Source organism: Mirounga angustirostris, unplaced genomic scaffold (assembly GCF_029215605.1).
Source record: "Mirounga angustirostris isolate CCGP_5_RB_7025 unplaced genomic scaffold, mMirAng1.0.hap1 SCAF_11, whole genome shotgun sequence".
In the NCBI taxonomy this organism is placed as follows: Eukaryota; Metazoa; Chordata; class Mammalia; order Carnivora; family Phocidae; genus Mirounga; species Mirounga angustirostris.
This window is the reverse complement of record NW_026991719.1, coordinates 843,459-867,241: the sequence shown is the minus strand read 5'-3', so window position 1 is coordinate 867,241 and position 23,783 is coordinate 843,459. Positions and strand designations below refer to the sequence as shown.

The window sequence follows — 23,783 nt, the reverse complement described above, 5'->3', positions numbered from 1 at the left end:
TGCTATTCTCATCTGGCGGGTGGAGACCAGGGATGCTACTCAATACCCTACATTGCCGATTATCTATCTATCTATCTATCTATCTATCTATCTATCTATCTATCTATCATCTATCTATCATCTATCATCTATCATCATCATCTATGTGTCAATCATCTATATATGTATGTTTGTATGTATTTATCCATCATCCATCATCCATCCATCCATCCATCTTATCTATCTACCTATCTATCAATCATTTATCTATCTATCTATTTATTTATCTATCTATCTATCATCTATCAGCTATCACACCAAGGTATCCACATCCTAATCCCCATGTGGTAAACAGAACAATGTCCCCCCAAAACGTCCACATTCAAATCCCTCGAATCTATGAATATGCTACCTTACAAGGCAAAAGTGCTTTTGCAGATGTGATTAAGAATCTGGAGATGGATTACCCAGGTGGGCACAGGGCCCTCATTTATATGAGAGAGGCAGAAGGGTCAGTGTCAGAGAAGGAGCTGTGACCTTGGACACAGAAGTTGGAGGGATGTGGGTCTAGGAGTCAAGGAATGTAGGCAGCTTCTAGCAGCTGGGAGGTCAAGAAATCCGAGCGTTCTCTAGAAATCCCAGTGGGAATGCTGGCCTGTCACCACCATGATTTTAGCCCAGGGAGACCTGTTTGGACTTCTGGTCTTCAGGATGCTCAGGGTAGAAGGATTGCTGGTCAGGGGCCAGGAAGACCTGAGTCAGCCTGCATTTAATAAGTGATTGGAAGCCACTCAGCTCATGCTCAGCTTCCCAGAAACAGTTTTCATTCTAAAACGAAGTTATTCCTGTTTTTTTTTGTTGTTGTTGCTGTTTTTTTTTTTTTGCCTATGTCCTTTTGCTCACAGATTCTGTGTCTGTAAAAGTGCTTTGTACCTATGGCCTGTTTTTACCAGTACGGTAATCACTGTTCGTATTATTTTAAAAAGATTTTTTTTAATTTAAAAAATTTAAAATTTAAATTAAGAAAATTAAGAAAAAAATATTTTAAGTAATCTCTCCTCCCAAACGTGGGGCTGGAACTCATGACCCTGAGACCAAGAGTCACATGCTTCACGGACTGAGCCAGCCAAGCGCTCCTCTCTGATTTTTTTTTTTTTTATTGAAAGCCCTGGGCACCCATTCCCGGGAGTGCATTTGAGGCAGAAGCAGCAGACAGAAATTGGCCACAGGTGGTCAGTCCGAGCTTTGCACTCTCGAGCAACACGCGCTGACCAGTCTCCTCATTAACATCCTGAAAACAATGCTTCTTCATTTGAATTCTGGAAGTCACCAGTGTGAACTTTATGGACCCCATAAGGGTCCAGAGAGGAGAGGGTGTCCAATGTCCTTGCCTCTGGATGACCCGCCACGCTGGCCATCCACAGAGTGCCTGCAGGACCTCACTCTGCCCACAAGCCTCCTGACCAGCCAGAACGCTTTCCAGCCCAGCTCCTCGTCGGCAGCGTCTAGGCAATAGTGATCTTGCTTTTTTGTCGTGGTTTTTTTTTTTTCTTCTCTCTTTTAAACAAGAGTCATCGTTTTAAGTAAAGATTGACTCTGTTTCCCGTTGTCATTTCCTTGTTTCTGTTCCACTCTTTAAAAACAGGGTAACCTCTGTACATTAGGCATGAAAGCACAGACCTTCTGCTCACTCTGTCGTGTCTCTCTGCAAGCATGAGGACAGCGTTTCTGCCCTGGGCATCTGCAGCGCTCTTCCTGCTGGCCGTCGTGAGCGTTTCGGGGGACTCGGCACCGGGTAAGTGATGCTTGCAGATGTAGGGACTTGTGTGCATAAAATGTCCTTTATTTTTTCCTTCCTTCCTTCCTTCCTTCCTTCCTTCCTTCCTTCCTTCCTTCCTTCCTTCTTTCTTTCCTTCCTTCCTTCCTTCCTTCTTTCCTTCCTTCCTTCATCTTCATGTGTTTCTCTTTTTCCTCTTTTGCAACTGTAGTTATTTTTTGTTTCCTTTTGTTTGTTTGTTTGTTTTGTAACAGTAACAAGGAGCGCACACAGATTCCCGAGTCTCTGCAAACCCGAGTTTGCCTGTTTGCAGAAGGCTCGTGATGGATCGCGTTTGAATGCGTTCTGTTCGAATGCACAAAAAATAAATAAGTAAACAAAAGAGCTCAATGTCTGCTGCGTTGAGATTCTGGGTGGCTTCCCCGTCCTTTCGGCCTTCCAAGAGCTCGGAGGCGTTTTGTTTAAGTGAATATGGATCTGTTGGTGATGAGCTCGCGTTACCTCCGGGAAAGGTGAGGGCGTCCCTCCACCCGCGCCATGGGCTTCAGAGCCGTCCATCTCTGGGGTCACCCTCGAAAACCATGGCGGTGCCTCCTGAGAGGGATCTCAGCTCTCACCTTGCTGTGTGTTCTCGGGGCCTGTTCCTGGGCTTTTTTCCAAACACGACCTCCAGGCTGCGTGCTCCTGGGATATGCTTTGCTAACACGGTGCTAGCTGGCGAGAGAAGGCAGATGGGACGGTGGGAGAGATCCAGCTGCAGTGGGCATGGTGGGGCACGTCTTGCGCCCGACACGAGGTGCGATTGGATTTTCTGGCATGGGGGTGGCTCAGACAGGAGCAGGGGATGGCAGTTTAGGGGCCTGTAGTCTGTGAAGTGTCTCCTTGCATCACTGCATGTTCGTCCTAGTGTTTCTGAGCTGGCTTCTTGCCCCCTGGGTTTGCAAGGCTCCGTAGACACCCCACCCCACCCCCCATTGACTAGAGTGTTGTGATGGCACATTGGGGTTCCAGCGGACACCGCAAGGCGTCCGAGGGAGCCTGCGTGGGGGCTTCCCCAGGCTGGGGCTGCATCGGCTCTAACCCGATTCCCAAACTCTGTGCCAACCCATTGGCCCATTGTCACATGCTCAGATCAGACCCTCCACGCGCCAGACATCGAAGCAGACCCATGACGCCTTGCACCGGCATTTTACCTCCCGTGGACCCGCAACGGCTCCCAGGTGGCTTCCGGACATCGGGGTCTCCCTCCCTGACACCCCAGACTCGGACTTACATTCAGAAAAGCACAGCGTAGACCAGTTCTGGGTTCTGACCTGCGAGCAGGTGCGTGTAAGCGCCGTCCGTAGACAGGTGCCCAACACACTCACAGACCCTTTCTCGTCACTTTTATTTTATTTCACTTTATTTATTTAAATTCGATTAGCCAACGTACAGCTTTCTAGTAACTTTTTAGAAAACACCGGTGCTTGTTTGGTTTGTGAACGGTGTTTCTGGTTTGCTTGCTTTTCTTTTCAATCGAGTTGCCTTCCCCCTGCCCGAGTCATTATAGGGCATAAAAGCCTTGGAAACTGAGTAGAGGAAACCGGCTCCCATAGGGGCACAGCCTTAGGAAAGCTCCCCGCACCGGTCCTGTGCCCCCCCTTGGCGTCCCCATCGAACCCACCGGGACGTCCCGTTCCCATGGGTCACAGCCGCCCATGGCAGGAGTCGGGATCCCACAGACGTGGAGGGAGGTTGCTCTGAAGCTGAACGTTTGAGACATACAGACACTGCGGCTTTGAGATCGCATTTCTATCAGAGGCAGATTTAGCTTTCCGACCAGGCGTCAGGAGGATGCACGTTCGCCCAGAAGGCGCCCATGAACTCACAGAGGGCCCCTTGCAGATTTGGGAACGATGAGGTGTCTGCAGTTAACTACAGGTGCTCACCCCACATGCAGCAGAGCCTCGGGCGTGGGTTAGGGTGGGACGCGTGAGAGGAGTGGAAGGCGAATGCTGTCTGACAATCTCTGGTGCCCCTGATGGTGTTGCTGGGGGCACGTCTCCAGGTCTGGGGGGCTGGGGTTGTCTGGACGGTGCAGTGTGAGTAGACAAGGAACCGCCTTGCAGGTGGGCAACGTCGAGGTGGGACACAGACTGGGCATCGGGCTGCCTCTGCACCAAGGAAGTGGGGGGAGCCTGGCTCTCATCCCCTCTCCATGCTCCTGATCCTGTTACGAGCCTTGCAGGGAGTCCCATGGTCAAGTCTTCCCGTGAATACAAGGGGGCCGAGACACTTCAGATACGGCCATTAATACACATCTACCTGCCTTTTCACACCAAGCATGGTGTATTTTAAGAGCATAGATGCTGACGATGACTGTCCTTATATCCATGTATGCAATGTGCCCTCCCGTTGTGGGTTCAGCTGGGACCCCTCCAATCTTCAAGTCCTAACCCCCGGAACCTCCCCACGGGACCTTATTTGGAAATAGGGTCTTGGTGGACGTAGGGGCAGCCAGCTGTTAGCAGCGTCCCCGTCACGGGCAGGAGAGATCTATAAGCGGGGAGATGTGCATGCATAATGCAGACCTGTGTGCCCGGGTCACAGCCAGTGTGGACGACCAGAGGAACAAGGGGAGCCCGAGGCGGGTCGGGTGGATGGGAAGAACGTGGCCGACAGGCATGAGCTGGATTCCCGAGGGATTCCAGGTGGGGATGGGCCTGGAGGATGGCACCCCCATGTAGCTTGCTTTGCATTTGACTTGATTAACTGGCGCCAGCAGGTCAGCTGCACCGTAAATAAAGGAGGGAGGGAGAAAGAGAGAGAAAGAGAGTCCAAAGCAAACAATTAATAATGCTCACCTTACCAGAATTACTGCAGAGTTTAACCGGACGTCACTCTGATATCACAGAGACCCGGCCGGCACCGGGCAGGGCTGGGCGTGCTGTGTTTTCGGCCAACCTCCTTCCAGCCGACGAACCCCCGGGGGGCGCGGACGTGGGGCTTCCCGTCCCTTCAAGGACCTGCCTGTATTTGGGGATCTTACTTCGCCGCTTCTCGAGCTCTGTGTCCCCGCATTTAGGACAGATGGGAACGATTCAGACCCTCCCACCTGACTAATGCCGTGGGTCCCTGTCGTCTTTGTACTTGTCTTTGTGTTTGGTACCTCGAGGCAGGAAGCAACCCCCAGGGAGAGGGGATGTGACCGAGGATTTTACAGGACGTTGTCTAGCTTGGGCATTCCGTGGTTTCCCTCCCCACACAATCCACTGCTTTGATCGGGCCTCGCATACTAACCCCAGAAATACCCAACACTATTTAGGCGCAGAGTCCCTTGGTGACAGCCAAACACCCCCTAGCAAATTCGTGTGGTTCACGAATCATCTTTTCTGTCTCTCTCTCTCTGTATAGTTAGCTGAGACCCCGGTACTACACCTGGGAGGGAGATTGTCAGTGTTTCAGCGATGCACCTGCAGGAGGCAGACCCACCGTTTGCAAACGCACTGGGCTCCAGATCTCCTGCAGCTCTGGGAGCGTTATGGGATCAGAGGCAACTTTGCGAAAGATCTGTTGGGTCCTTGACATGGGGGAGCTGTTGGCAGGCAATAGCAGGTTCCAATTGCCAGACCTTTGTGGGGGGGACCCTGCTCATCAGTGTTGGTGGAAAAGATCTCCAACAAGGGAAAAATCCACGGGAGCTGGGGTGGGGCGACATGTTTTTTTGTTTTGTTTTTTGTTTTTTGTTTTGTAAGCAGCTCTTCTGGGATATAATTCGTCCATTTAAAGCATACAATTCAACGCTTTTTAGTAGATTCATAGATATATGCAATGAGTTTTAGAATATTTCCATCATCCCAAAAGGAAACTCTATACCCATGAATCCATCCCTCCCCCGTCCCGATGCCCCCTGACAACCGCTAACCTGCTTTCTGTGTCTGTGGATTTCCCTCTTCCGGACATTCCATATCCATGGTGTCATCACAATATGGGACCATTTTCTTCTGTGGCATCTGTCACTCAGCTGCGTGTTTTCATACTTCAGCCGTGTTCTAGGGCAAGTGGATTCTTTATTCCTTCTGATGACTGAATGATACCCCGTCCTATGGATGGACCACAGTGTGTTTGTCCAAACACACGACTTTTATAATTTGCCCCAGGGGCACCTGGGTGGCTCATCCAGTTGAGTATCCCACTCTCTGTGACCACTCAGGTCGTGATCTCAGGGTTGTGAGATCGAGCCCTGGGTCGGGCTTTGTGCCCGGCGCAGAGTCTTCTTGGAGACTCTCTCTCCTGCTCCTCCTCTGTGCATGCTCACGCTCTCGCTCTTCAAAATAAATAAATACATCTTAAAAAAAAAAAAGGAAGAAAGAATTTTGCCCAGCGAGCCCCAGACTGGAATGCCTGCGTGATCAGCATCAACACAAAGCAGTGAAATTCATTTGAACCATCCCTTGGGGCAGATGTTCCCAAGTCTAGAGCATAGGCAATGACCTTAAGAAGTATGGTAAAATTATGTGATTTGATATAATTTTTTACAAAATTATGTAGCTTATTCTTTTAAAAAAAGTCATAGTAAACTATATACAGAATGTTCCCTCTTAATCTTTCTTAAATGTACAGGTCAGTGACATTAACTACATTCACAGTGTTGTGTAACCAACTCCACTACCCATTTCTAGAACTTTCTCATCTTCCAAAATTGAAACTCTGTCCCCATGAAACACACTGACTCCCATGCCCTCCCCATCCCTTGGCTCCACCATCTAGTGCATGTGGGGCTCTCCACAAAAGTGGGGATTTTGAATAGAAGTGAACTATTGATGAAGTCTGGCAATCAGTGTCCTAAGGATCTTTCTCTGCCTCCTTCTCTTTCCGTACAGACAGCTTCTATTACTAGGACTTCCTTTGTTACAGGTTCTCTGGTAAAATTTGCAGTTTTAAACCTTTGCCTCTCAATACAACCAAATAAATTCATCATATCTAGTAAAATCGACATGTGCTTTCAAGCAACAGCTGTAGGAAAAAAGCACAGTTCTGGTGTCCCCGTGTTCCTTTTTGTTGAGGAGCGTATATTCAAAGATGGGGACCCTGAGATCCCACGAGTAAGATGCCATCACTCAGTGGAAACGGTGCCACCAGGATTGCTAATAACGGATAGACCCGTGGCCCAGGAGCGTGGCTAGTTCCTGGAGAGATGGGGGTGCTCCTCACTCTGCTGTGGAAATTTAACAAGAAACAAAATTGCTTGCCAACCCAGAAGCCTCATCCACAAAGGTGGCAGAGAGAGAAAAACCACTTTATTATTAAATGAGCATTTAACCAGAATGCCATACGGCATCACACACAATGCGCTAAAGAGATCTACAAAGACAAGGGATCTGCAAACACAGAAACCCTTTTTTAGAGCTCATGGGCACCACCCATGACACACATATTCTGCGGATAAACAGTAACTAGTCTTTGAGTGGGAGACCCCTCAGCACCCTTTGTCACACAAAGTTCTCCCTAATTTCACCTGTAATTGGAGGGACCGTCTGTTAGCTAATTGGTTTGATTGAATGGAAAAATAAACTCCTATCTTTACGATAAGATGTTTGTTATAACTTGGAGCCAGACTTACCATCACACAGAAATTGGGAGATGGAGCATCACATTCCTTGGTATTTGCATTTCAAAGAGTTGGTTTTTCAGGCCCTTGAGAAAGATATCCCTGGGTCCTAAATCTGGCAACAAGCGTATTAACTTTTAAAAAGATTTGCATGTATGTCAAAGAGATGGTGGGGCGCCTGGGTGGCTCAGTTGGTTAAGCGACTGCCTTCGGCTCAGGTCATGATCCTGGAGTCCCGGGATCGAGTCCCCCATCGGGCTCCCTGCTCGGCGGGGAGTCTGCTTCTCCATCTGACCCTCCCCGTTCTCATGGTCTCTCTCTATCTCATTCTCTCTCAAATAAATAAATAAAATCTTTGAAAAAAAAAAAGATGGAGAAAGACCTTATAAGTTTCCTAAAGTAAATTCTCCAAGAAAGGGAGGGGAAGCATGTCTTCCTTTTTCATTTAATTTAATTAATTTATTTATTTAAGATTTACTTATTTATTTTAGAGAGAGAGAGCACGAGCTGGAGGAGCAGAGGGGGAGGGAGAGAGAATCTCAAGCAGACTCCATGCTGAGGTGTAGAGCTTGACATGGGGCTCCATTGCATGACCCTGAGATCATGACCTGAGTCAAAATGAAGAGTCAGACACTTAACCAAGCGCACCACCCAGACGCCCCTTATTTTATTCTTTAAAAAGATTATTTATTTTTTTAACTAATCTCAAGACCCAGGGTGGGGTCAAACTCCCAACCCCAAGATCAAGAGTCGCACATCCTACCGACTGAGTCAGCCAGGCGCCCCTTTTATTTTTAATAGGAAGAATTAAGTCTTTTATTTGTTTTATTTTTTAAAAAGATTATTTATTTATTTATTTGAAAAAGAGAAGGGGAGAGAGAGCACACGTGAGGTGGGGAGGGGCAGAGGGAGAAGCAGACTCCCCGCTGAGCAGGGAGCCCAACACAGGTTTTAATCCCAAGACCCTGAGATCATGACCTGTGCCGAAGGCAAATGCTTAACCTACTAAGCCACCTGGGTGCCCCAAATGTTTTATTTTTAAACTTGATTTGCCCTTACAAGGTACAGGGCAGAGCAGGGGTGAGGACCAAATGTGGAAGCAAAAGTTCCCTTTCTATTTTGCAAACCACACCCAAGCCCTTACAAATGGCTTGTTAATCTTAGACCTGCTTTCATGCCCGACTGAAGAATCCACTTCAAGAGTGACATGGTGCTACATGAAAACGTTTTGTAGGATCAGCGGGACACCTTCCATGCTTTCCTCCTCCTCCTCAGAGAAGTCTTGCCCACGCCCCAGGGGTGAAAACCCCAGTCACGTCCCTCACCTAGACTCGCCAGGGATGTCTGAATCCATTCTGGGCAGTTAGCAAAGAAGCACCAGAGACACGGTGACTTCCCTTTCTCTCCCTTTTTCAAGTCTGACCAAGCTGCGTCCTGTCCCTGCAGCTGACTCATCATGTGGGGGAGATAGTGAACCACAAGAACATTTCTTCTTTCCTGCAGGTGCCCTGGGGCATCTGGCTTTATCCATTAGATATTTTCCACAGACAGAAGTTCAAAGATCTGTCATAATGTTTGCCGAGGACAGAGGTGTACACTCCCCTCCCTTTCAGAGCCTGGAAGGCGTTCACCATAAGAGATGGACACAAGCTCTGCTTCTGAAGGTCAGGGATTTCCAGAAGCTAGGACGTCCTTCGTGACGTCTCTTCTTTCTATTTCTGGAACCAATAGATCAAGGTTGAGATCATCTATTTTGTGATCAGTTACGTCAGGAACAATGGTCAGCATAGAACAGAAGTATTCTGTACACTTTGGGCATTAGAAAGTCTCCCTTAAAAACTCAAAGAACACTTACATCCTTCATTCTACCTTTGATTTTCAGAAGTTGGGATAGACCCAGAGTCTCATAATGTTTTTTTTTTTTTTTAAGATTTTATTTATTTATTTGAGAGTGAGAGTGAGGAGAGGAGCAGAGGGAGAGGAAGAAGCAGACTCCACGCTGAGCACAGAGCCTGACGCAGGGCTCAATCTCACGACCCCAAGATCACAACCTGAGCCAAAACCAAGAGCTGGATGCTCAACTGACAGAGCCATCCAGGCGCCCCACCAGAGTCCCATAATGGGATTTTTCACAGAGAGTTCAACTTCTTTATTTGCTGCCAATTCAGCACATCTTTCCTGAACATTTTTCTATGTGTTGAGCACAGGGCTGGGCATGGTAGGTGACATGGGAGTGTCAACCAGATTGGAAAAAGAATATGAGACTAAACATGGTTGAGAACAGCACCGAGGGGACTCGTTCGGGTCTCAACGAATTGCAGTCAGATTGCCAAAATGCAGGAAACTGAGAGACAAAATATACAGATGGACAATGGCCAAACAATCTAGGAAAACAGAACTCTGATTCACAGCCTATGGTAACATGCCTGGGAAACCTGCCCCTCGAGTTAATATCTGACAATTTCCCTAATTTTTATCCCAGCTTCCAACTTTGAACCAACCACAAAAAAACAATTTTGCTCATCTAACCAATCCCATCAGACACCCTGCTTCCAGTAAACCACCTGAAGCTCCCCCTGTGCCAACAGCCTCCATCAGGACAAACTTGAGCCTCCACACCCCACCCAAGCCCCCACCCGGCTATGAGGCTCTCCCACTCCTCTGTCGGCCTTTGGTGTCTGCCAAGTGCAAGTGATGGTGCTCAACTCCCTGGTACAGCAAGCTTCGAATAGATGTCTTCTGCTTGTTTTCATTTGGGTGGCCATTGTTCATTTCCACAGTGTAGACAGTCATTGGCCAGTTGCACGAGAATATTGGTTGGAGATCTTGAGAAACCACATAAGGGAAATACAAGATTGGGTTTGGATTCCTGAGAGGCCATTATGGGAGAGCATGGCTAATTCTAAACCTTGAAGTGGGATGTGACCCCATGAATGTTCAGCAGGCCAAGCCATCCAGCCCAGAGACCTCACAGGGGATGCTGAGCAAACAGAGCTAGGGCTAGAACCTGTATTTGCCTCCTGCTTGATGGGTAGGGGAACTGAATGCAGCACTGAATGTGAAGTGTGAGTTCCTGACCCGGGGATTTGCAGAGCCTCCTTCTCAGCATGTGTGGACATATATATGTTCACCTTCCTCTCACCCACAACCTGCTAGGTGCTAGAAATATGTCCATTCATCCATCCATCCATCCATCCATCCATTATCTATCTACCTACCTACCTATCCATGCATCCATCATCTATCTATCTATCTAATCTATCTATCTATCTATCTATCTATCTATCTATCTATCTATCTATCTATCTATCTATCTATCTATCATCTATCTATCTATCATCTATTATCTATCTATCTATCTATCTATCTATCTATCTATCATCTATTATCTCTCTCTCTCTCATCTATCTACCTATTCTGATACTTCCACTTCTAACTCAACACCACTGAGTTCATTCTAGCCTTCCATATTCCCCAAATTGTTACCCCTTCTCTGACAGTTGGAAACTTGCCTCTTGTTACTGACAGTATCACAGCATATTTGCTCAATCCTAGAATACACCCATTAACTACTTTCACAGTGACTAACCCAGACATCTATGAAAATCAAAAAAGTACCCAAGCTTAAGCCACTTGAAAAGCAAAGACCAAAGGACTCATTTGTCTGTGAGCTTTTTCTCAAACTGTCATGTGTGGTGTTCTGAGTAAGAAAATGAGTTTGGTGGATGGTGGACAGTGTCTAATGCCCCCCATGTGTGCCCACAAAGATGATGTCATCAGACACACTGTCATTACTCAATAGCTGCTCTTCATACTAATTAATGGTCATTATCTCTTGCAAACATAAGAAGAAAAGCAGCTGTAATCTTGCTGCTGACTTATGCCTCTGTCCTGAGCAACCTTTATATATCCTGTGGCTCTTACTGACATAATTAATGTCTGGCTTGTTTGTGAAAATCTTGATTTTCTCTGTCCCTTTAAAGCATTCTATTATTCTTGTGACAGAAGTGCTGATGTCCTTTGACAAATTTCCAACTGCTTTCAGCTTTGCCTCAAAAAATCCTCTATTTGTCTCTTTTTACCCAGAAGGAGCATTGCAGCTTCAGATTATCAACTTTAATTTTGAAGTTGTGCAGGTTACATGGAATGCAAGCACATTCTCTGGGACAAATTTGACTTTCCTCTACAAGTAAGTGCCCTCAGGAAGGGAACACCATGCCCTGGGCTCAAATATTTCTTCCTCTGAGACACTGGCAATTGGGAGGTCCAGGTAGTGAAAGTGTGAAGAATCAGAACGTGCAAGTGTGAATGTGTGTGTTCTGTTTAGGCCTGAGCCCTCGCTACAACCACAACCACAGATCCCCAAACCTCCTAACCAAGTGATGACTGAGTCACACTCAAAACCACCTAGATTCTTACCAAGACATCCACAGGTGTTTGTTCATCCAGGACCATTTGCAATGTCTTAACAGATACCTTTAACTGGAGCCCTGTTCCCTTGAAACATGCTATGCAGCCATGGCAAAAGTTAACCTTCTGAGACTTTTTATGCCACCTTACCCGTAACCACCTTCCAAAAATATTTCTCTCTATTATGGGCTTTTTTTGTCTTACACGCTCAAGGACATGAGTATTAATGTGGGAGGAAAGGATTCTCCAATTAATTTAGTCTCTATTCTGTGAATGGGGGATGTGTGATGTGAGATTTATTCTTTGCAGTTTGATAGCATATGAGACAAATGGAAAGGTGTACACAAGAGGGACATTTTAAGGTGAATTGGCCAGGAAAATAAGCCTAAAATAAAAGTGCTGGATTTTCTAGGTGGTCACACAGGTAAGTCACTTGAGCATCAGTTTCTTCATTATAAAGGACGTAATTCTTGATCAAGTCACTGCTTGGATTTGAGGACTTAAGGACAGAGCTTAAACTGGTCTCAACTGAGCACCATGTTTTTTCTTAATATTGTAGGAAGTACAATCCTAATTAAAGTGCCCCCTCAAATCAGTGGCATGGTTACTCTGCAAGTCAAACTGTACTTGTATTAGTTTTCTGGGGTGGCCATAACAAAGTACCACAAACTGAGCAGCTTAGAACAACAGAAATTCATCCTCCCCTAGTTCTAGATACCAGAAGTCTGAGATCCATGGGGGGCAGGGCTGCTGAGATCCAGGCAGGGCAGGGTTGCTGAGGTCCAGGCAGGGCAGGATTGTGCTCCTTCCAAAGGCTCAAGGGAAAGGTTCTTCCTGCCTCTTCCAGCTTCTGGGCTCCAGGCATCCCTGGACTTGTGGCCATGTCACTGCTGTCTCTACCTCCATCTTCCCATGGCTTCTCCTCTGTGTCTGTGTCTTGTCTTGTGTCTCTTATAGGGATGCTATCATTGGATTTAGGACCCACTATAATGCAAGATGATCTTATCTTGATATCTTTCTTTTAATCTGTCAAGACTGTATTTCCAATAAGGTCCCATTCACAGGTTCCAGTGATTAATACATGAACATGCCTTTTGGAAAACCACAATTCAACCCACTACAGGGGACATTCAAGGAGCTTAACCTTTTGAAAGAAGGGATACTTTTCTATTTGGACAGTTCTTGCTGTACTTGTAAGAAACGGTCCTTGAAACAAGTGAAGGGGATCCAGTCTGAGTCTGTGGCAGAGATGTGGAGCAAAGGGGTGGCCAGTAGATTTGTGAAGATGTTATTTTCAAAGACTCTCTATGGCTGAATGGTTCTCTTGTTTAACCACAGATTAAGCAGTGATAAGACCAGTAGCCAATGCTCCAACTATATTCTTCAACAAAGTCACACTGCTGGATGCCTCCTGGAGGCAAAAAAAGATGAAATTCTGTGCTTTTCCATCAAGAATGAAACACATCTCCTTCTCACCAAATGCCAATGGATCAGCGCTTACTGTAAGTACCAAAAATGAACTCATTGCCAAGTGCGTCTTTCCTACTCCTACTTAGAAAAGACTGGTCTTCTAGAAACTCCATCTTGATACACACACTGGGCAAAGATGTGGCATGGCACTCTGCCTTCCAATAGAGAGAGAGAGAGAGAGAAGCACTGTCTTGCTCTCAATACGGCCTCATTGGTTTTTCTTAGATGTATTCAGTGTTGGCTGTCTATCTGGGATTACAAAACAGTGTACAAATGAAATGACCACAAACCAGATGGTTTGAAACAACATAAATTAATCATCTCCCAGCTCTGGAGACCAGAGTCTGAGATCCAGGTGGGGCAGGGCTGCTGAGATCCAGACGGGGCAGGGCCGTGCTCCCTCCAGAGTTCCAGGGGAAGGCCTTCCTGCCTCTTCCAGCTTCTGGAGCTCCAGGCATCCTTGGGCTTGTGACCATGTCCCTCTTGTCTCTGCATCCATCTTCACGTGGCTTCTCCCCTGTGTCTGTGTCTCTCCTCTTCTGTCTAAGGACACTTGTTCTTGGATTTAGGGCAACCCTAATCCAGGATGACCTCATTCTATTTTGATTATATCTGCAAAGACCTTATTTCCTGATAAGGCCACATTCACAGTACCAGAGGTGAGAACTTGAACATACTTGTTGGTATGTAACTCACTCATACAAAGTCCCATATGGCATTTTCCATGTTCTGTCTTCATTTCAGTTTGCTGGGGCTACTGCAATGAATTACTACAAAATGGGTGGCTTAAAACAAGATAAATTTGTCCTCCCACAGCTAAGAAGACCCCAGGCATCTGAAATCAAGGTGTGGGCAGGGCTGGTTCCTTCTGGAAGCTCTGGGGGATAATCTGTTCCATGCCTCTCTCTTCACTTCTGGTGACTGCTGGCAACTCTTGGTGTTCCTTAGCTTGTAGACCCATCAGCCCTATCTATACTTCTATCTTCACATGTCCTTCTCCGTCTCTGTGTCTGTGTTTCCTTTTATGAGGACACCAATTATATAGGATCAGAACACACCCTACTCTGGTAAAACCCATCTTTTCTTTAATAATTATACCCTTAATGATCTAAAATGCAATTATATTCTGAGATATGGGGGCTAGGACTTCAACATTCATCCCATAGGGGTGGGGGTGCACTATTCATCCCATAACAGATACATAGGAATCTTTCACACAATTTCAAAGAGTTCATTCCATGACACGCATACAGGTCCTTGGAGTTCTGGTTAAAACCTCTCTTATAGATGTGACAAGGACAAATAACCCCCCCAACCCCAATCTAATAAAGTATTAAAGGAAGGATTCATGCAGGCAGAAGAACACGAGTCTAAGCAAACTTACCACCATACTTTTAGAGATGTGGGATCTTTATCTTTCTAGAGGTGATGATCATTTTGTTGCCTCTCCTTCTTAGTGAAACCCAGCTCCCCGAAAGACTTGAACTTCCAGTGGCATCAGGAAGCCATTACGGTGACCTGTTCTGATCTGCCCTACAAGCGTCTCCTCTATGAAATCCAGTACAAGAGTATGTTCGACACTGAGTGGCAAGTGAGTGGGGTGGCATCTTCTCAGGACAAGTGTGAGTGAGAATCCCCAAGTGGTAACTGAAAGAAACATAGAGAGACACAGAGACAGATGTTGATATTTATTTTAAGGGATTGCTTATGGGATTATAGGGACAGGCAGGTCTCAGGCCAGCAGGCTGGAAACCCAGACAGGTTTCCATTATGGTCTTGAGACTTCTCTGGGAAACTTCAGTCTGTCCTTTCAAGGCCTTTGCATTGAATAAATCTCACTAACCCACATTATAGAGTGACCTAAAGTTGGCTGATTAAAAACATTAATCATTTCTAGAAAATACCTTTACAGTAACACCTAGGTTGGCACATGATTTAAAAACTGGGCACCACCCCTGGCCAAGTTGACAAATAAAATTCACCGTCATCACACCCTGCACCATCCATCCCTCTTTGTATGCCTTTTGAACACATGAGAACCCTTTCTGGTTCTGAGTTTATGGGCACAATCTATGGAATAAATTAAAATTATGTGAATATCAGTGACCCAGGGACTCACAGCTGTCTCCCAATAATCAAATGACCACCATATAAACAAGGGACTAACTTCCTTGCAAAAGCAGAACTGGAACCAATGGGCAAAATCTACAGAGAGCAGACGGAATCACTGGAATCATGTGAAGTGAGGTGCCCATTCCTGGAGGTGCCCAAAGTCTGAAGTTGGTATGAAGGGGCTCTCCTAAAGATTAGAGTCTAGCATGGCAAAAGTGGTTAAGCTACCTGGACTATGAGCTCCCTGACAATCCCAGGAGCCAATGATTCCACAATTCTGCAAGTACACCTGTGTCCATCAAGCTCTTCAGACTTGAATAATGAAGTCAACCAGAAGCACCATATCTCAGCACCATCCAGGGAGTAGAGGGGAGCTAAGGCAGGGTGAGTAACTGATAACTGAACATCTCAGCCCAGGACGGTCAATATCTGCCATGTGTACAGGTGTTGGGAGGGGCTTCCTTCAACATTCATTCAAGATATACTTATTGAGTATCTACTGTGTCCCAAGCACTGAGGACATAATAATAACACCTAGCTAGGGTGACTTGGGGTTGGAAGTGATAACACATGAAAAGCATTAAGTAAGTTCATTCTTACTATGGGTAGTCTTACTACTCTCACCACTAGGCTCACAGCTGCTACTCACTTACTACCCTTACTCATTATTATTATGGTCACTGGTGTCTGCACCAGGTACATCTGCGGAGACATCAAGGAGATCTGTCATCAGATGGTAATCCCTTCTCTCATGAAGTGTACATTCTGTAGGAGGAGACAAACCCTAAGTGGATGCATTGCCTGTGTAACACACCCCAAAATCTGGAAATGGTGCAATAAAGATAAAAATGAGAATACCATTGTAAGGCAGTTGTATGTAACTGAAGCAGGAGGGGACAGGTCAGAAATAGAAAAAAACTGACCTATTGCTGGGTCTAGTAGAATGTGATCACTGAAACGAAATTTGATGAAACTCATCAAAGAAATACAAATTAAAGCAATAGGTGGGTACTTGAGTTCACCTAAAAAGCATGCTAATAATAAAACGTGTTACTGGTCAAGGATGTTGCACATTAGCAAACTTTAAGAGCTTATGAGTTGTCCTAGTTCTGGTGTATTCAGTCCCTTTTTAGAAATTGATGCTAAGGAAAGAATTGAAAATGTGGATGAGGTTTTATACACAGAGACATCGATTGAAGCATTATCTAAAATAAATACAAAACACTGGAGGCCACCTGTATGCCATGCACTAGGAAGATAGTCAAATAAATTATTGTACATCGGTATGATAAAATATGTAAGAGTCACCAAAGGCGCTTTAATGATAACAGATATTTAGTGATAAAAGCAATGTGTACAGTAAAATATTGTATTATATGACTACTCCTGGAAGGAAAGAAAGAATATCAATTTGTTAATGGTGATTATATCATGGGGCTAGAATAAAGAAGTTTTTATGGGTTTTTTTTGTTGTTGTTGTGTTGGTATGTGTGTATGTTTTCTAAAGTTTCCAAAGTAAGCATGAGTTACTTTTGTATTCATACAAAAAATTACTTTTTTTTTTAAAGGAGTACGTTTTCACCAAGTAATTTTTAAAAGCATCTGTAGTAGTATCTGTTACAAAGGATTGTTTGTTCTTGGAGGGGCATTTAGAGATTGTTGCTGCATTTGTTTTTGCTGTTGTTTTTGCTAGGCAGACAGAGGAAGTGGAACGAGAGCGTGAATGCTGAAAAGTAAGAATCTTATGTGACTCCCTAGTACAAAGATAGAGTTTAGGTCAAATCACTGATCACCGTGTTTGCTTTTTTTTCTTCAGTCCAAGGAGGGAGAAACCTGCAATGTTACGACAGATGGCTTGGATGCTGAGAAATGTTATTTCTTCCGGGCCAGAGTGAAAACAATGGAGTCCAGCTATGGGCCTGACACATACCCGAGTGACTGGTCAGAGGTGACACACCAGCAGAGGGGGGAGCTGAGAGGTGATGCTTGTTACACAGCAGTGCTACACCTGTGCATGGGCTAGCACCCTGTCTTTTGGGGGAGAGAGGCTTAGGGGCACCTAAAAATGAATGACCTCACCTCCCACTTCAAAGATCAGTTTCAAAGCAATTGTTTCTCTCTCCAGGCTGCCTTCCTCATTGGGCTAATTTTCATTTGTATTTTTATCAACAGCAGCAATAATAATAAGTACTATTTATGAATGTTGTTACAGTGATATAGGCATAGATTATAGATATATAAATAGATGATAGATGACATAGATAAATAGATAATGATAGGTAAATAAATGATAGTTGATAGATTACATAAACATAAATGGATGGATAGATACATAGATGATACATAGATAGATAGATATGATAGATGGGTGAATGAATGGAGAGATGGCTAGATGATAGATAGAAAGATGGATAGCTAAAATGTTGGATGGATGGATGGATGAATAGATATGGATGGATGGATGGATAGATAGATATAGAATGATGGATGGATGGATAGATAGAAGGATGGATAGATGGATGATGGATGGATGGATGGATGGATAAATGGATAGATGGATAGATGGATGGATAGATAGATATGATGGATGGATGGATAGATGATAGATAGATAGATAGATAGATAGATAGATAGATAGATAGAATGATGGATGGATGGATGGATGGATGGATGAATAAATGGATAGATGGATAGATGGATGGATAGATAGATATGATGGATAGATGGATGTATAGATATTAGACAGATGGATGGATAGATAGATATGGATGGATAGATGTTAGATAGATAGATAGATGAGAGATGATAGATAGATAGATGATAGATAGATGATAGATAGATAGATAGAAGGATGGATAGATGGATGATGGATGGATGGATGGATGGATGGATGGATGGATGGATGGATAAATGGATAGATGGATAGATGGATGGATAGATAGATATGATGGATGGATGGATAGATGTTAGATAGATAGAGAGATGATAGATAGATAGATAGATAGATAGATAGATAGATAGATAGACACACAGAAGACAAATTAGCCAAAAGCAAGCCTCAGTATCCTCAAACACCCCTGGCAACTCAGGTATCTGGGAGCAGTGTGTTGACTCTACCCACCTCCTGCGGTGGCTGCCTGATGTGTGCCTGTCCAGAGACACCGTCTCTCTTTCCAGGATACTTCCCACCGAAATCAAGATTTGCTGACATTGCCATTTATAAAGGAAGAAAAATGGGGAGTTGGAGCCTGATTTACTATCATCTTGAAAACTGAAAGCACTCATTCTTTTTTGCTTTAGATTCGTGCCAGGAGAAAAAGCTTTTCCCAAAATTTATTTTAATTTCTGGCACGGTTGCCTTGCTGACCGTGTTCCTTCTTCTTCTGTCTTTATGGAAAGTACAGAGGTAAGGATGACTCTCACCAGTCTTGTCATACACACGGGAGAGAGGGCTTTGGTTGCCATATGTCCATGAAGTAGAAAAGAAGAGAATCATCTGATAGGGTTATTGAGGTGAGCATCAAGTCCCCCCCAATGCACACTTTGCCAACAGTGTCTTACAAGAAAATTGAGGAAAATAATGCCAAAAATGCAGAGATACCTGGGGTATTCACTGAGAAATATTCTCATAGAGACAGTAGAATATATGAGTGTTAACTCCTACCAGAGGATTAGCTTGCTTCAAACACAGACCCTGCTGAGGTGTGTCCACCTACCATGTTAGAGCGACAGGTGCTTAAAACACCTTTCAATGGTCATTGAGACTTATCAAACTGATTTGTTGGGGAAGTGAGAAGAGTTGTACCTGGAAGCTCGTCTGCTTTTTAAATCCAGTGACAGATATACCAACACAATATTCTCTGAACCCGCAGACAGCTTCTCAAAAATATCATATTAAATAGTTTTCTTTGCTAACCTTCCCTACAACAACTTAACCACCGCTATTTCCATCCCTATGTAAACCGACTTGCGTTGCCCAGGCGTCTGGCTGTCAATGATGTATGAGGGTACTGATGCCCAGGGTAGTGGGCACCATCTTTGTTTCTTTGGATGAGGTTTCCATAGCGACAGCAGGGGTCATGTGTAGAGAAAGATGAAGCAGCATCCTGGAGGACTGAGGCTGGGTCTGCGCTAGGGTGAGTTGGACAACTCCAAGGGTCCCCTTGGAGCCTGATACAGCACAGAGGTGCTTTGTGTAATTCTTGCAGATTGTCCGTGACTTTTCCAGCCTCATCTCCTCTCTTTTACGGGCTCAAATAGATGCCACCAAAATGGTGTTCTGCTAGGGAGGAGATAAAGCAATCAGATAAGGGTGTCTACCAGTGACAGGCGTGGTGTTTTAAATATAGAGCTGAAATCACCCCCAAGGGAAACTGAGGGGCACAATTCTTGGAAAACACTAACGCTTGCCCTGTCTTCAAGGGAAGCCCCTATTCACAATGAGAGGTGAAAAGTCAACTATATTGGGTATTGGTGTCCTAGGGTAGCCATAACAAAGGACCAAAGATGGGGAGGCTCAAGTCACAAGCATTTATTCTCTCCCAGTTCTAGAGTCTGCGAGGCTGAGATCCAGGCGTGGGCAGGGTTGATTTCCCCTGAGGCCTCTCTCCTTGACATGTAGACGCTGTCTTCTCCCCGTGTCCCCTCTCTCTGTGAGCACACGCATCACTGTAATTGCTCTCTCTTTTCATAAAGACACCAGTCATATCGGATTAGGAGCATAGTAGATTAGAACCTCTTAAGTTCAGTACTTGGGGGCCTGTGAATTAAAGTGACCAAAGACAGATTAACAGGACAAAAGGCATATATTTCTTTATTGATGTTATAATTTTACGTTCAGGGAGGAGTCCCAGACAGGAAGTGAAAACCCAAAGAGGCCGTTAGTCTGGGGAGCTTTTATGCCACTTTAACAAAGGGTAATGATTGTGGAGAAGTGGCTAGGCAGAGGAAAAGGGGTTCTGAAGCTCTAGGGGGGTAAATTCTGGGAAGGTGACTAGGAAATGTATGGACAAAACTAATAGTAGAGAAAATTGTCTGTGGAAAGATCTCGGTGATAAAATTTGTTCTCCTCTTCCTGGTAATCGAGAGGGGGCACCTTTAAAATGGAAATTTCCATTGCAAAATGGGAAACTGATGCCTTGTTCTTAGGGAGGTGGGGAAGAACAGAGAGCTCCTTCTATGTGTCCTCCACCTTAAAAGCCATCAGCCCCAAATAATCAATCGTCCAGGGGGCATATTTTGGGACAGCGTATCCTGATCACCGCCAGGCGCCTCCCTTAAGACTCATGTAACCTCTATTATTACCACTCGAAAAGCCCAATCTCCAAACACAAATCACAGGGAGGGTTAGGGCTTCAACCTATGAATTTTGTGGGGACACCATTCAGTCCACTGGATTCAGGAAAGAGAAGTAACAGTCCCTGTTACTTACTTACTACAATAGGTATTGTGCAGAAAGATGCTCTGTCCCTGTAACCCCACACTTTCTCAGTGGGACATGTCAGGTGGATGCTGGGAGCAAGGTGCCTGGGGAGTTGAGTGGGGGGAGGGCATGCCTTGAGAATGAAGGAACGGTTCTATCCAGGTGCCACATCCCCGAGGGGGGGACTGTGTCCCCATCCTCGGCCCCTTGAAAGTCCACAGCCTTGCTGCGTGACTCCAGCCTGCCTGACCAGACTCTCCATGTCCATTTCAGAGTTAAGAAGGTCCTAATGCCCATCGTGCCTGATCCCAAATTCACCTTCCCTGGACTCTTTGAATCCCACCAGGGTAACTTCCAGGTAAATGCCATCCTCTTGTGCATGTTCTACAGGATTTCTTTGTCACGCTCTAATACCTCCCTGCTTACTGTGTTTAAAATCAATATTTATTCCAGCTACCTCCTCACGTGCCCGTGAGCCTTTTAGGAACTGAGAGCGGCACCTTCGTTGTTTTCTCTCAGGGCAGAGGGTGAAGGTCCAGAAAGGGTTTCAAAGGGCGGCTTCTCTTTAAGTCAGCCCCAGAGAGCTGTGCCCTCACGGGATTTTCCAGCCCAATCACCTTTTCATCTCACCAGGAAGTTGTGTTCTTAATGTGTTCCTCCCTGCAGAGCTGAAAACAGACCAGAAACTTCCGCTTTTAAACAGTTTATAGTCATTATTTCATTCACTTGATAAAAGCCTGTGGAGGGCTGCCTATGAGTTGTTGGGAATTGGGGAGAGGGGAGTAGCCCCCACCCCCAGGAGCTCACCAGATGGTGGTGTGGATTTTAGGGGACAATGCATCAGAAGTTTCCTCGTGCTGCCACCAACCAGAGGCTTGAAACAACAGAAATTAATCATCTCCTAGTTCTGGAGACCGGCAGTCTGAGATCCAGGCGGGGCAGGGCCGCTGAGATCCGGGTGGGGCAGGACTGTTCTCCCTCCTGAAGCTCCAGGGGAGGGTCCTTCCTGCCTCTTCCAGCTTCTGGGGCTCCAGGCGTCCCTGGGCTGGTGGTCACGTCCCCGCCCCTTCTCTGTCTGTCTTCACGTGGCTTCTCCTCTGTGTGTGTGTCTTCTCTTCTGTCTCTTACAAGGACAGCTGTCATTGGATTTAGAGCCAGGATGAGCTCATCTCAGATCCTTCCATCTGCAAAGTTGCTGTTTCCAAATAAGTATACATTTATAGGTCCTGGGGGTTAGGAAGGACATATCTTGATTTTGGGACGGGTGTGTACCATTTCACCTCCTACAGAGCAAGTTTAATTTCAAAACTACTTAGACATAGAGGAAGGAAAAAAAAAGGGGGGGGAATTTTTTTCCTCTACCCTTTTATGTTCTGAATTCAGGGCCTGCAAATTAAACAGATGAAAAAGACAGATTAACAGAAGAAAAAAGTTTATTTCCTATGCACATGAGGGTGGAGGAAGGTTCGCAGAAAAGAAGTGAAAACCCCAAAGTGGTGGTTAGACCTGGGGGCTCCTGTGCCGTTTGAACAAAGCATGATAAAGCTTGGAGAAGTGACAGGGCAGAGGAAAAGGGAGGGTTGGGCCTCTGGGTGGCAGGTGTGATGTGGGAAGGGGACTAGGATGATACTGTAAAGGTTGTCAAGTACGGTTTGTTATGCAGACTGAAGCCCTCTGGGGTGAGCCCAGGCTTTTGTGCAGAAAGGTGGAAGGCAGAGAGCTCCTCCCATGGTTGTCCTTTTTTAATCACCTTCAGCTCAAAATAATCTTTTGGTCAAAGTGCCTTATGGTGGTGTCCTGATCCTTTTCTAGGTGAAGGGAGAGAATTAGAACAGAATTTTCAGGGCAGAAAAAATGAAGAAAGAGATGGGGGAGGCTGGGCAGATGCCCCCTGTTGGCACTGAGTCCCGTAGAGCCCCCCGTCCCAGGTGCACTCCCCTGCCAGGGTCGAGGACATCCCTGAGGGGCTTGTTAGAATTGCAGCTTCCGGAGCCCAGCTGGACCCGCTGAGTGATCATCAGCTCACAAGACCCCGGGCGACTTGCAAACACAACCGAGTTTCAGAAGCGCCACGGCAGAAGGCGTGTTCCTTGTCCTAACATGTTTACGGGACCACAGAGGTTTTGCAAATAGCCTTCGAGGCTGATGATAAAAGGCAGGTCAAAAAAGCACCATGGGGTTAGCTCAGAGGTGTCAGACAAGAACACGAGCATTTTCCCCTGGGATTGGCGTTCCCACCTGAGGGAGGCTGCCTGGGTCCCAGAGATGCTCTGTCAGGGGGCACCAGCCACGAGGCATTTCCTTGGTTTCAGGATGCAATGTTTCATCCCCGCAGGAGTGGATCAAGGACACCCAGAACGTGGCCCACTTGAATAAGATGGAGGGTGCAGAGCAGGAGTGTGTCCCAGAAGAGACCCTAGTTGTCCACCTGGTCAAGAATGAGGCTGAGACGCCCATCATGACGACCACCCCGTTGTGCCCACAGACAGAGGAGGAAGAGGCCTCTGGGGACCCCAGCCAGCTCCCTCGCCGGCCCCTGCAAGGTGGCAAGGTGGTCTCTCTTGGAGGCTTTACGTTTGTGATGAGCGACAACTCATACATCATGTTGTGAGGGGGTGCAAACTCAAAAGCCAACGTTGGGGTCTATGTTGACGTTATGGGATCAAGGAGGAGCATCTCCGGGACTCAACACCATGGTAAAGGCAGCATGAACAATGCCCGTGTCTGGAGGGGCTTGTCACTGAAGACCCCAAACCCGTGCACCCCCTGGGTCAGCTTTCATCCCATGGACATTGCTACTCAAGGGCTCGAAGGCAGATTCACCTTAGATGGGACCCAGTGCATCGGAGTGTTTCTTGCTTTCAGCTCACATCTCCTTGTGGCTGATGTTTTCCCATAAATCGTGAGAAAGAAGGACCAGGGTGCCCTGAAACCATCCTCCTCTGTGCACATCACCTGTGCCCCGCCCAACATTTCCATTTCCGAGCAGTTTCCCTGCTTTTTCGTACCCAGCAAGCAGAACT

The 23,783-nt window shown here is 46.0% G+C and overlaps 1 protein-coding gene across 1 annotated transcript; it reads left to right on the top strand.

Moving 5' to 3' along the window:
• Positions 1 to 1,603: 1,603 nt before the first annotated feature.
• CRLF2 (cytokine receptor like factor 2) lies at positions 1,604 to 23,506 on the top strand. The gene is made up of 8 exons (XM_045872583.3): positions 1,604 to 1,774; positions 11,433 to 11,535; positions 13,095 to 13,258; positions 14,684 to 14,817; positions 17,155 to 17,317; positions 18,639 to 18,744; positions 21,034 to 21,118; positions 23,096 to 23,506. The coding sequence occupies exons 1-8, from the start codon at positions 1,693 to 1,695 to the stop codon at positions 23,369 to 23,371; spliced, it is 1,113 nt and encodes a 370-aa protein (XP_045728539.1). The 5' UTR covers positions 1,604 to 1,692; the 3' UTR covers positions 23,372 to 23,506.
• The last annotated feature ends 277 nt before the right edge of the window (positions 23,507 to 23,783 follow it).

Bases quoted from the DNA above. Each gene is read 5' to 3' on its own strand.
- CRLF2 (XM_045872583.3), top strand. From the start codon at position 1,693: ATGAGGACAGCGTTTCTGCCCTGGGCATCTGCAGCGCTCTTCCTGCTG. The intron at 11,536-13,094 runs GTAAGTGCCCTC...GTTTAACCACAG, and splicing joins AATTTGACTTTCCTCTACAA to ATTAAGCAGTGATAAGACCA. The intron at 14,818-17,154 runs GTGAGTGGGGTG...TTTTTTCTTCAG, and splicing joins TGTTCGACACTGAGTGGCAA to TCCAAGGAGGGAGAAACCTG.